Source organism: Sylvia atricapilla, chromosome 2 (assembly GCF_009819655.1).
Source record: "Sylvia atricapilla isolate bSylAtr1 chromosome 2, bSylAtr1.pri, whole genome shotgun sequence".
Classification (NCBI taxonomy): domain Eukaryota; kingdom Metazoa; phylum Chordata; class Aves; order Passeriformes; family Sylviidae; genus Sylvia; species Sylvia atricapilla.
This window is the reverse complement of record NC_089141.1, coordinates 75,701,166-75,714,831: the sequence shown is the minus strand read 5'-3', so window position 1 is coordinate 75,714,831 and position 13,666 is coordinate 75,701,166. Positions and strand designations below refer to the sequence as shown.

Below are 13,666 nucleotides of genomic sequence, written 5' to 3'. Positions count from 1 at the left end.
GAGTTTTATTTTTAAAAACAATTTGATTTTGCTTTAGCTTTCCATCTAACTTCTGTCTACAATAATATTTCTCATGCTTAATTAAGTATTTCTTATCAGAAGTGTAGATGGGTCTGTTTTCACTCACGAAATGCTGTGAAATCAGCAATCTGTGCTTAACCTGGAATGAATAGTTAAGAAGCATTATTAATTGTCTTTCCCTTCACATACTTAGGATTAATCTTTAATCTTCTAAAGAAGATTTTTTAAATTCATATCAGTGTCAATCTGTGAGTTTTTTTCTTGTGTACTAATGGTTCAGAAGAATGTAGCTTTTCAAATATGGCTATTTCTTATGTCCGTTGTAGGTTGCACAGAAAGTTCTGAAGAATGCTAAGCAGGCATGCCAGAGATTAGGTCAATATAGAATGCCTTTTGCCTGGGCAGCTAGGTGAGGACAAATCTTGTCAATCTGTATTTTTTCCTAACTTTTCTCTAACATGGTTTTTTGCATCTCCCTTCTTGTAAAACTTAATGGGTTATTTGAATTATTTCTTTGTTTGCTTTCAATTAACCAAAGATTTCCAACAAACTTGCACTTCAGCTCTGTAGTAGGAGAAAAGCTATAAACATTCATTACATTATTTTTCAAACTGCTGATATTGCCAGCTGTTTTCTGTTGACAATATTATTTATGTTATTAAGGATGAAATGATTCACCCTTATTTGTTAGACTGAGCTATTTATATAATTAAACTCACCTACATATTGTATTTATAGAATTAAACTCACCTACATTGACAAGACTATTAAATGCTTAATGAATATTAATGAAGAATGGTGTAGTATATTCTGATTTGTTATAAAAAGTTTTCCTGAAATTAATATTAACACTTTCATAAACTCAGCTGAAAGCAAGATTTTTACTTTCAGAACATTGTTTAAAGATGCCTCAGGAACCCTGGACAAAAATGCAAGATTTTCTGCTCTCTTCAGACAAGACAGTAATAAACTCTCAAATGAAGACATGCTGAAATTGTTAGCAGATTTCAGGAAGTAAGTCTGATTTTCTCACTTGAAAAAACAGAAACAAACCAACCTAAAACCCCTCACTTCTAACCCTAGGCCACACCATATTTTGTTATAGTCTTGAACTGGAACATCTAGTATTTTGATGTATGTATCTGTACATATCTTTCACATCAAATATAGAATCTATATAAACATAATTAAGGCCTTCAAATAAGCTACAGATCTTTCTTTTACAGGGTTTGGGGGCTGAAGTATAATCCCACATGTAACATGCAGTCAGCATCATATCCTGAAGTTTCTAAGAGTGTGCTAAGAGTTATGTTTGCACAATATGCTCTTCTGTTTCTCAAAGGAAAACAAGTATGAGCATAAATCATCTGTTCCCTGACCTTGGACAGGGGATGCTGGCTCTCAGGGAAAGGGATTCAAGCAAGTCTCCAGTCCACCTTCCTTGGGAATGCATGTGCCTCAGGATACTTAAATAATAGAAGATTGATTATCTTTTTTTTACCAAGTATTCTTAAAGACTTCATCAGTTTGTGTGCAAGGCTTATGAGTCTGTAACTGACAGATGACCATGTTCATGATGTCATACATCCCCTTACTGAATAGGGTGTAAAATTATAGAGCAAGGAGTTAATAGTACGAGTGCTATTAACTTGAACTATCACTAAGCACAAAGGCTATAGTTTCTTTCTTCTCGCTTAGCAAATCTGATAAGGAGATGAAGTTATAACAGATATTTTAGCTCACTTTTAGCAAGTGGCTGAAGGTTTCATTGAACTTGATGTAGCAGTGAAATTGCTCTGTATATTGATACTCCTTGTCGTAAACGATGTTACTGGAATTGAAACAAACAGTAAATTAGCCTGCCACACTACTTTATGAGTTAAGGAAATGCTTTTGGTTATTTCAGCATCCTGTTTGTGGAACCATGTACAGTATTTCACAGGAATTACATTAAGAAAGGGGTTCTGATGTCTAAGGCAAATCTATTGGAATTAGAATCCTGCCTTCAACCAGGAGTTTGCTTCACAGCATGGGATTCCTTTTTGGGAAAACTTTGCATCCACTTCCTGTGCAATAATTTTAAAAAATCCTGCTGCTGACTGTCTTTACTAATAAAATGTTCTGCATGGTTTTGGCATGGAAAATACTTGCACTTCATGTTTCTGAAATAGCTACATGGGAATGTTACATGGTAACATCTATAGTTGGTGGGTTTTGCAGGGTGAATTGTTAGTCTAGAAAAAGGAGAAGATAGAAACTTGCTGATTTCTCTTCCTCACGTTTATCCTACTACCATGAATGCTTATCACTGGCCACTGAGATTTAAAACTTATGGATTCCCTCTTTGATGTGAATGATAGTGAGTTACTACATGGCAAAACTTTGCCTTTGATAAAGTGTTTCATTTAGATTTAAATAAAGAAAAAGTCACGCTTTTCTGTGACCTTTGGCATATTGTGTGTCAAGTCTTTTTTAATTTTTTTGTCCCTCAGAATTGAAAGGAAAAGAAAACTGTGTATCTAGGCAAAAAGCAAGACCAGATCTGTCATGCACCCTCAAACCACCTTTCCTCTCATACTCCTATTTCAGGATATTACTTTTGCCTCTGTTTCCTATTATCTTTTTTTCTGGCATCTGATTTGCATTTAGCCTGACTTTGAGGTGGTTGTGTTGGTTTTTTTTTTTTTCCTTCCTACAGACCTGAAAAGATGGCCAAACTTCCTGTTATTTTAGGAAATCTGGATGTTACAATTGACAATGTGTCACCAGATTTTCCAAGTAAGTATTAGCAAACACTGTTAGATGGACATTCAGGCTTTTTCCTCTTCAGTTCCTTATTTGTTTTTATAATGTATTTTCAGATTATGTTAACTCATCATACATTCCCATGAAACAGTTTGAAAACAGTATGAAGACACTCACAGCATTTGAAATAGAGGAGTTTGTTCCCTGTATACCAAAATGCACTCAGCCTTTTACCATCTACAATAATCATCTTTATGTTTATCCAAAGCACTTAAAATATGACAGTCAAAAGTCTTTTGCAAAGGTAAGTAGAGGAAACCTGTCCCACCTTCTTGCTCAGATTTACTTAAGATTGTTTACATATTTATTTCTGTGATGATCCATATGATTAATTGCTTGGGTTTATGTTTTTAACTGCTGCTTTAGGCTAGAAATATTGCAGTGTGCGTTGAGTTCAAGGATTCTGATGAAGAGGATTCTTTGCCTTTGAAGGTCAGTCTTTTAATTTTTGTGGCTGATAGAAATAAATAGTGAGCAGTTAACTAAGTAACGCTAGTACTGGGATAATTGATCTAGTTTGGGATGGGTGGCTTGAGAGTAACTTCTGGATGGCTTGCTTCTTTCTGATAAAAGAAATTTCTAAAGAGTTCTCTGAGCATTTCATGTCTTTATTATTTTTTTACTAAAATTCCAGGAACAAACTTGTTGCAAACAAGGGTAGCTTGTACTTACTCCTCAGTAAGTTAAAACATAAAGATTTATATCAGCTGCAGAGCCAAGCTCCATTTTATGAGCTATCACACTGCATAAAAGAAGGACAGAAGTAGAGAAATGTAGAGACATCCTGAAGTGAAATCAGTGTGTCAACTCGACTGCACAGCAGGCAGACTAAACATCATGTAAAGAAACCAAGTCAAGCACAAGTTAAAATATTTCAAATTCTGAGTGAGATGTTCTATGCTGGGAGAAAAAAAGGATCACAGGGTCTTTTTGTTCTTTTTCCTTTTTCTCTGTTCATAGTGTATCTATGGTAGGCCTGGTGGACCAGTGTTTACTAGAAGTGCATTTGCTGCTGTTTTACATCACCATCAGAATCCAGAGTTTTATGATGAGGTAAGATGCCTTTCTAAGGAAACTTTTATCAGCTTTGGCACTATATAAGTTTCAAAATACAAGAAAATATTAGAGGATTGCAAAGTTCTCAGTTAAATCAGATCCCCTTTCTAAGGACTTTTTTCAGTTTTGTGTGTTTGATTTGTGATCTAGCTTCAAAAAACATACAACCCGGAATTGCTTTTTAAATGTAGAACCAGTAAGACGTCAGTGCTCTAGCTGGAAACTTCTACTGACATTTCTTTGCCTTTCAGATTAAAATAGAATTGCCAACTCAGTTACATGAAAAGCACCATTTGTTGTTTACCTTCTACCATGTCAGCTGTGATAATTCAAGCAAAGGAAGTACAAAGAAGAAGGATGTTGTTGAAACACAAGGTTTGTACACCTTTACTTACTAATGCTTTGCTTTCAATAATTTCTAGGGAAGTTTTTTGAAGTGTGTGTATCTGCTAACCCATAATTTTTGTGATCCATATAATGCTTTCTAATCACATAGTCCTGACTGAAAGATTTAATAAAATATTTCTTCTCATTTAAATGTTTCAAGTTTTAGTTTAGAGTGTCCATCAAATGTACAGTGTTTTTCAAAATCAGTGACAATTACTTCGTACTTTCAATGCTTTGTAGTTGTGTGAGTTCAAATTATTTGGCCTTTACAGTAACATTTTCTGTTTTATGAATTACACGTCAGAATTATTTGGTAAGACTTTTGTTGTAAGGGTGTATGTGAAGTTTCATGATATTTAAAATTACTTGCCTTTCATGTTCTGTAGTTGGGTATTCTTGGCTTCCTTTGATAAAAGATGGAAGAGTGGTCACCAATGAGCAACAAATCCCAGTGTCAGCAAATCTTCCATCAGGCTATCTTAGTTATCAAGAAGTGGGTGTTGGAAAGGTATGTTGTAGAAAATGGCTCTAATCTTAAAAAAGAACCCAAACATTGTGGAGAGGAGGTTTGGTTGTAATTACCCAGTCTGTTGATAAGATTGAAGTAATTTTGTAGTAGAATTTATTTTCTTTTAGAGTAGAAATGGAATGCTTAGCTAAAGTCAGATGTCTGACTTCAAGGAAACAAACAAACCCAAAGAGACATGGGAGACAAAAAAAATGTATTAGGGCAGGTTGAGTCAAATTCTTGTAAAAGTCAGAAAGTTAAGTCATTACATATTTACTTCTGTTGTTATTTAGCTGATATAATTAAGAAATGCTTAAGTTTCATTTTCTATAGTAATAATTAACTAGAAGTTACAGTAATTTTTAAACATACAAAATTATTTTGAGTTTATGAAGGTATGCAAATAATCTGAAGTCCTTTACTAAATTTTTTTTAGCATTTCATGCTGTCTCCTTTCAGTAAGTCCTTTATTCCTGAACAAGTCTTATTCTCCCATCTTGATTTTTGTGATCTCTATACTTCACAAGTAAAATTTATGGTTGTATTTTTCAAAGCAGAAAGCTTGCATAATTGTAGTAATAAAATCATACCAAGGAGGATACCAAACAAAAATATGATAGGGAATTTGACAAAGAGATTGAAATGCAGAGACAAAATTGACTAATTTTGGAGGAAGAGACCTAAAATCAACAGCAAGAGGTGCTACTCTCCTCCTGTTCTACCACCTGGTGTTTTCTAAACTCTGCTGTAAGCTTTCCAACCATCGTCTCCTTCACATCTTTCATCTTCTCACGTTGTAGGTGTATTCTTTATGCCTCTGCTGTTTGTCTCTGCTCATGCCCATGGGTAGAAGGTTCAGACCAATATGACTAGGTGTCATTTTAGCAATAAAATCTATCCTTAACTGGCTATCAGGGTCAGTATTCTCATTCTCAGTTCTTTGGAAATGGAATGAGAAGGAAGGACTGGCTGCTAACTATCAGTGACTTATATTAAGTTTTAAACCTTGTGAGTATCTGTGGAAATTCTTGAGTTATTTTTTCTGAGAAAACCAGTAAATATTTCTCTCTAGTCAGAAGTTTCTTTGCAGCAGTGTTGGGAAAACGAAATCTGTGACTCGCAGAGAATCAATTTTGTTAGCTATCAAGGAGAATACTGTGGGACTTGTAAAAAACATTTTAAGCTTCATAAATGCTTTTGGAAATATTGCCTGCATAATTTTGCTTTTTTTATGACTTTATTCATTGCACACTGCATTTCTTCAACCTGTTTTTTTTCTTTCTAAAAGAAGTGTTGTTAATGGTAGTGTTAACTGTTTTACTTTAATATACTGCTACATTATTTTACTTTTCCCCCTCGTGTGTGTGCAGCATTCTGGTCCTGAAATTAAATGGGTAGATGGAGGCAAACAACTGTTAAAAATATCCACTCATCTAGTGTCAACTGTGTATACACAGGTGAGTTATAAAACAAATTTAATTGGAGAACTTTTTAGGAATGATGTATGTTTACAGTATGCATATACAATATATGGGAAGATTCTTAAACTCAGTATGCTCATCTCTTTTTTGTCTCTTGGGCTTTACTCATGGTCTCTTTCTTTTACATCAGATGTGAAAAACAGAAGATCTTAAATGGAAGCTATTTAAAACATGAGCCTTTTTTCTCTTGTCATCCATTCCAGTCTGAATTTTCCAGTTAGATGAGAGGTCACAGTTGTCTAAAAGCTGTTTACTGACATGTCTGCAAAGCAATGAGTCCTGTTAGACCTTTTCATAGAAAACATATTGTTATTGGGTGGGATAATTAAGTACGCTATTTTCTGCATGTCAGTAGGAAGCAAATATAGGTGGCATTTTGTATCACGGGTATTAAAAAAACACACAAAATTTCATTTAAAAAATAAGCCTTAATAAGTCTTCAGAATAGTGCACTTTAACTATTATTTTTGAAAATTGAATTTATGGACAAAGATATGTATTTATACATATAAATATTTTCAATGGATTATAAATAGTAATGCTAGGTATTGTTTAATTTGTTATTCTTTTATTCTTTCACAGGACCAGCACTTGCATAATTTTTTTCAGTACTGTCAGAAAACAGAGTCCGGAGCTCGTGCACTAGGAACTGATCTTGTAAAATATCTTAAGGTATAAAATGGCAGTGAACAACAGATTATGTAATTAATTTTTGCTTTTGCAAAATCTTGCAGCTTCAGACATTTTAAAGGTGTCATTTTTCAGTATGAGAATTAGTACTATGACTATGACTCGTATTAATGGAATGTGCTGTGGAAAAAAACCCCACAAAGATACTTTCTGCCTTAAATAAATTTACAATTGCAATGGAAGAGGAAACCACAAAGAGCTAATGAGACAGTATTGGTCAGCCTTATGAGTGGTAACTTCAAAACACTAATGGCTTAGTTTGTCAAAATAATCAAATTGAACTGTTTTTCTAAAATTTTGCTTAGAAGGTCATCCTTGTCATTTCTTCAGTTTTCTTTCAGGAGCAGGTCAATTGAGTGCATGATTTCCACTTCAATTTTTTCTGACAGAGATCACATAGGAAGAAAGACCATTTTATCTCCTGAACAGCGTGGATGTGTAGGCAAACAGTCAGAGACAAGACAACAAAACGGAAATGTTTGACATTTGTTGTCTGCATGCATATTCATCAAATGCATTCTTTTTGTCAAATTAACTTGAATTCCAGGGAATTTTGTGGCATAATACTTCGTAGGATGAATTTCATACCTCGCCTTTTTTGTTAGGGATTAATGGATTATGTTCATAGGATCTTTTGCATGTGATGGAATGCAAAGGCATATCAGGAAGAAATCGTCTTTAATAATTCACTATCTCCAATTTCCATTAAGTAGTTAGGGATTTTAGTTCATCCTGTGTTTTAGCATCATCGCTAGTTTTTTGTTTAGCAGTAACTAGTATAATTAGTATTGCACTTAGCACAGGTTAGAAATCTGCATGTTTTTGTGGAACTTCTGTTTGCTAAACGTCTACGTTGGTAGATGAAATACCAAAATATCCCAGTGTCAGTCTCAGTGGGCTGTTAGGTGCATGGACAGACTTTTCACTGAATCATTACCTAGAGTGCATTTCAATGGAAAAGTACAAAAAGTACTTCTAAAATGCTGTTAACAACAACTAACTTGTATCCTTAATTTACTTTACTGTAGAAAACATTTACTAAATATTTATATTGGAAAGTAACATCAATATTGCTTTCTATGCCATATTTTTGGTAATAAACACTAAGTGGTGCAAGTGGCTTGTATTTTTGGAAAAAGACTTGCAATTAATTTTATGGTTCCAGATTTTTTGATTTAAATGCTGTTGATTTACAGGAGTGACAGTATTGCTACTCTCTTTTAGAGCCTTCATGCCATGGAAGGCCATGTGATGATAGCTTTCCTGCCTACTGTTCTAAACCAGCTGTTCAGAGTTCTCACCAGAGCAACTCAAGAGGAAGTTGCAGTCAATGTGACAAGGTAAAGAATTTTAAGTGGTTCACAGACTTCACATGATGACATGATGACTGGGTTATCACATAAATCTGTAACTGAGTAGCGTTTTTGCTGTTGCAATCACAGCTTTCTTTATAGGTTTACTTGTTTTCTGACTTCTGTTTAGGGTTATTATCCATATTGTTGCTCAGTGTCATGAAGAAGGCTTGGATAGCTACCTGAGATCTTATGTAAAGGTAGGTAAAAGTAAATTAATTCTTTTCTTTTTTTAAATTTCCCTAAGAAAGAATATATTTAAATTCAGTTGCATCTATTTAGTATTATGCCATAGTTTCATATTTAATTCTGTTTTTCCTCCCCAAGTATGCCTATAAAGCAGAACCCTATGTTGCCTCTGAATATAAGACAGTACATGAAGAGTTGACAAAGTCAATGACAACAATTTTAAAGCCATCTGCTGACTTTCTTACAAGTAACAAGCTACTTAAGGTATGTGTTGAACTGTGTTTAGATCTGTATTTATAACTCTGTGTTCTTATCTAGTCATAACTGAAGAACAGGAACTAAGTGTATTGAAAGAGTTGTTGATGCATGTGGCAATCTTACTGAATGTTTCCTTTTCTCTACAGTATTCATGGTTTTTCTTTGAAGTTCTGATAAAGTCAATGGCTCAACATTTGATAGAAAATTCTAAAGTGAAGGTATGTCAACTTTTGCAAAAAAATATTCACAGGAAGATCTATATGGTCTCTTCTTTCTCCAGTCACATTAGAAAGAAAGGGAGAGAAAGAGGCAGCAGGAGAAATCAGTTGAAATATTAGAAAGAACTACAAGGCTGGATTCAACATCAATATAAAAGAGTAGAAACCCTTAAAATCCATATAGTAGAGCAGTCTGTGTAAATCATCAGACTCTCTATTAGGAATTTGTAATTCTTGTGGTACAAAGAAACTGGAAGTCGTAGATAACGCTGTGGACTTTGATGTAAGCACTATCAAAAAAATGTGGGTTTTTTTCCTGAGCAGTACTGTAGCTGTGATACTAAATGACCCTGAAAACAGTGAGTCGTGAAATTTACAGTCTTCTATATGTAGTAAGAGGTTTCAATATTTAATTTTGTGTTCTTTCCTACACTGGAAGGAGAATGCTAGAACTTCAGAAATGCATTTTTCTACAAGCTTAGCCTGTAAGTGGTGTTTTTTGCATTGGTGACAACTTTTTAGTTTATTTACTTTTGGATTGAAACAAGTCTTATAAATTTCACGTATACAACTTGGTCTTGGCTGAGTAGTGTATCAGGTTATTGTGATACTGTTGTCACTATTTTCACTGTGTATTTAGAATAAAGCTGGAAGTCTGAAGTACATGAGAAAAAAAGTAATTGTACAATGATCAGGAAAAAAAGCTTTATAGTTCTACACTTAAAACTGTGTGGTATGATCAGTAGAGCTTGAGTCCCAGTTCAACTAACCTCATTGTCACCTTCTCTTTAATGTGAAAGAGAGAGGAGCAGAACTTAATACAGTTTGCAAGTATTCTCACCCCTGAACATTGCTTCCTGATTTACATTCCTCTTAAATATAAATTATTTAGCTAGATTTTTTCTGTCATGCTAGATAATGTAATAAATGCAATATGCACTCAGATATTTCCTGCTTATGATAACTGACAAAAAGATGCATTTCTATGTGCAGCAAAATTATTTCTATAGCAAGAACTATGTTTAATTACTGTCCAACAAAGACTGACCTACAATGGCCTTGTAGGACACTGTCATACTCACCAACACAGTCTTTACTTCTTATTTGTTATTTCATGCATGAGTACTGTTTATATTTATAAAGGGATCTTTTTCAGCCTTAATGTCTATTTCTTAATTTTTTTTAAAGTAGAGCTGGAGATTTTGGACCACAATTCAAACACAAAGGAAGCAAATTATGTAACCATTGATTTATGTGGGGCTTCAACAATGACTTATTCTGTCTAGGAATGTTGGATTTAATGTAGTTCAAAAAACTATTTAAATAAAAATACTTAGACCACATGTATGCTTTGACTTCAGTTTTCAAAAAGAAAAGACTTACTAACCGTATAATTGAAACAATTTTTGCCAATGTCATCAGCCTCTCACCACATGTCATTGAGTCTCTTCACACAAAAGACAGAATCTTTAGTAGAGGTTGTAAGATGCAGAGAAATAGAAGAGACTCTGCAGTGCCAAAAAGCTGAAGAGCACTTACTGACCAATATTTGTCAGAGTGAACAAATTCATTGATGAAGATAGTATAGATGGCAAGTGGAAAGAAAGAAATTATGAATGAAATGGAAATCTTTTAAGCTAATTGGCAAACTACCGAAGAATAAGAGAAAGGCGTTCTGATTGTAGAAACTTGAAAACACAGAGAGTAAGATTCTGTTGCCTGAAGAGCTGGGATTTTGAAGTCGCTGAGGAGTAGGAGAAAGAAAGAAGCATGGATGACAATTTCCTCAATGGTGAAAGCTGTTATTACCAAAAACAGCAAAAAAAAAAGTTGGTTGTTTTTTTTTTTTTTTTCCAGGAAAGACTGTCTGATAATGTATTTAGCATATGTGAACCAGCTGGTGTCTACTTTGGAGAGAATGATGGATAAAATTAAAAGATTCCCTCTTAAGCTTGTGTTGTTATTGCAGTATATAAAAATATTATTACATTATACTTAGAAGCTTTTATATGTGAGATTTATGTCATTAAAGACTGCCTTGCTTGAATTTCAGTCATAGATGCTAGTGCACATTATAGTATTTTCTTTTAAACAAATGATCCTTCTCCCCCTTGAGTCTAAAAAATGAGAAAGTTTGAAAATTGTTTCCTCTTTCCTTGTCAGGTTATCTATATGTTATCTAAAGTAAATTTTCTGATATATCCTAATGTTATAAACCATATTTAATATTGCATCTGAATTAATTTCTAGCTGTTGAGAAACCAGAGATTTTCCGCCTCCTTTCATCATGCAGTGGAAACAGTTGTTAATATGCTAATGCCACACATCACTCAGAAGTACAGAGACAATCCAGAGGCCTCAAAAAATGCAAACCATAGCCTGGCTGCCTTTATAAAAGTAGGTGCACAAGAGATTTGGACTCTGTGATTATTTTTTCAATAATATTGCTTCTGTACGGATTTTTACAGAATCTTAAAGCCAACTCATATAAAGCTGAATATGCATCAAGACTCTTAAATATAATTTTATGTCCATGCTAAAATGCATTGAAGTATAATTTGCATCTTCTGTAACCAAGATGACATCCATTCAAAAGTTTGGTCATTTAAGAAATGAATTTATATTTTATTCAAAATATATTTTGAATTTTTTTTTTTTTTCCTTTAAAAATATCATTTGAGTTGCCTTCAAATCCTGCAAAGGTTTTCAATACTTCTTAATTTGCATGCATTTTATGTGGAAAGACTTTCAGTGTCTTTCATTTTTCAGCCAATAATATCTACAAGGGAGAAAAAAGGATGGGAACTGAAATGGTAGATAAAACTTCCAGTAGCATGACATTTTCATTTCTGTCAAGATAGAGTTCTTTTCAAACTGCTTTTTGTTTGTGACTTAAGATCAGCACTCTTAAGGAAAAAAATTGGTATTCAAACGTGTACATGTATATTTAGTTTGCTTGTTTTATTTTTTTTTTATATTCAAACTAAAATGTCAATAATGTTTTTGGAAAATAAACTAATTAAATACAGAAATATAATTACTGAATGCAGAGACAGTAGTAAATCAATTCTGTCTTGGTTTTACTTGTTCTCCCCAGAGGTGTTTCACTTTTATGGATAGAGGCTTTGTTTTCAAGCAAATCAATAACTACATCAGCTGCTTTGCCCCAGGAGATCCAAAGGTACTCAATGTTTTTAAACAAGCTATTTTTAACTGTTTTCTCTTCTTGATGCATGGGGATAAAGTCCTGCATTAAGTCTTCAGACCTTTTCTCTGTTACATTAGAAGTCCCTGCTCTGTGCCTTGAGCTTTTTTTTTTTTCCATCAAACCACTGTTTCCTATTTCCCGCCGATTCCCATCTTCAGGTGCAATTTTGCCAACCTTGAGTGTGTGAATCACAGAAATAGTGGGGTGGGGGGGGGTCCACCACTAAGCAAAAATTTTAAGCATGACTGCAAGAAGACTGAAGTTGGAGAGTTGATATTGAATATGTTAAGCTACACTTACTGGGGTGGGTAAAGTGTGTATCAGATGCCCAAAGAATTTCTTCTGTGTGTCCAAACTTTTCTTACATCAATATATAATAGGGTTGTAAACTTTGGACACTGGGAATAGTAAATAGTACCAGTTGTTAAGTATGAGTTCTTCTGGATTTATTTTGTGGAATTTTGACAGATCTATATCCAACATAGTACAAGACTGAAATGAATCACCCTTTTGTGTTAGAAATTTGTTTTTAATATGTTATTCAAATCACTGCATCAGTTGTTTAATTTAGGCTTTCTATTTTGCAGGCTCTTTTTGAATTCAAATTTGAATTTCTTCGTGTAGTCTGTAATCATGAGCACTATATACCTTTGAATCTACCAATGCCATTTGGAAAAGGCAGAGTTCAGAGATACCAAGGTAAATTCTTTCAAAGTAGTGTATGGGATATTTCTTGTATGTCAGCTTTTTTATTGTTAGATGTGTACACTGTGTAGCTCAGGTCTGTGAGATGATGGAAAGCTTGAAATTGTTAAATGGAAGTCTAAAGTTTCAATCCTTCCACTGAAAGTTAAAGGAAGTGTTTAGGTAGCAGAGTAATCTTTCCAAAGAAAGACATGGTCAACTTTTTTTCATACATTCATTCAGGTTTAAAGGGACTTGAATAGGTCTGTAGTCCAATTTTCTGCTTTGGCCATATTAGGTCTTCCTTTCTCTAGAAGTGCTAGTCCTTCCACAGCTGATGCCATTGCAGGAAGTTTGTCCATCCCAGGTACAGAATTTTGCATTATTCCTTATGGAAGTTTATTGCCATTTCTGTAGAATCTACATTCTTCTGAAATGCAGCTCTGCCCTTTGAGCAAATGGACTGTACCTGTCCACAGGCTTCATGAGGGTGTACTCCATCTCCCCTTTCAGGTTGTTGATGAAGCAGTATTAAGTAGGATAGTCCTTGGGAAACTCCTCTTGCACCTGTCTCCAAGTAGGGTAAAACCATCAACCTTCAGCTTTTGACCGCAGTGATCCACATAGTTTTTTTCAGATTTGGGTGTCTCTTCACCTAGACTGAAGTGTCCCAGCTTGGATACAATGACCATGCCAACATCTGCTATCCTCCCCTTAAGACAGACAAGTCTTAAAACATTCTTTATCCTGGGTAAATTTGTTTGGGCCTTTCCCAGTCATGCTCTTCTCCTTCACCTGCTGAAAAATGA

The 13,666-nt window shown here is 34.2% G+C and overlaps 1 protein-coding gene across 6 annotated transcripts in view; it reads left to right on the top strand.

The window, feature by feature from the left end:
- The window catches only part of DOCK9 (dedicator of cytokinesis 9), an 83,531-nt gene that overhangs the window by 35,885 nt on the left and 33,980 nt on the right, over window positions 1-13,666 (top strand). For all 6 annotated transcript variants that reach the window (XM_066313478.1, XM_066313475.1, XM_066313474.1 and 3 more), the window contains exons 14-30: window positions 348-430; window positions 913-1,035; window positions 2,720-2,799; window positions 2,883-3,070; window positions 3,193-3,258; window positions 3,787-3,879; window positions 4,134-4,257; window positions 4,656-4,777; window positions 6,148-6,234; window positions 6,841-6,930; window positions 8,173-8,288; window positions 8,431-8,500; window positions 8,628-8,753; window positions 8,894-8,965; window positions 11,216-11,362; window positions 12,063-12,146; window positions 12,761-12,872. In XM_066313478.1, coding sequence (XP_066169575.1) covers window positions 348-430; window positions 913-1,035; window positions 2,720-2,799; window positions 2,883-3,070; window positions 3,193-3,258; window positions 3,787-3,879; window positions 4,134-4,257; window positions 4,656-4,777; window positions 6,148-6,234; window positions 6,841-6,930; window positions 8,173-8,288; window positions 8,431-8,500; window positions 8,628-8,753; window positions 8,894-8,965; window positions 11,216-11,362; window positions 12,063-12,146; window positions 12,761-12,872 — 1,783 coding nt within the window. The remainder of the gene's footprint in view (window positions 1-347; window positions 431-912; window positions 1,036-2,719; window positions 2,800-2,882; window positions 3,071-3,192; window positions 3,259-3,786; window positions 3,880-4,133; window positions 4,258-4,655; window positions 4,778-6,147; window positions 6,235-6,840; window positions 6,931-8,172; window positions 8,289-8,430; window positions 8,501-8,627; window positions 8,754-8,893; window positions 8,966-11,215; window positions 11,363-12,062; window positions 12,147-12,760; window positions 12,873-13,666) is intronic.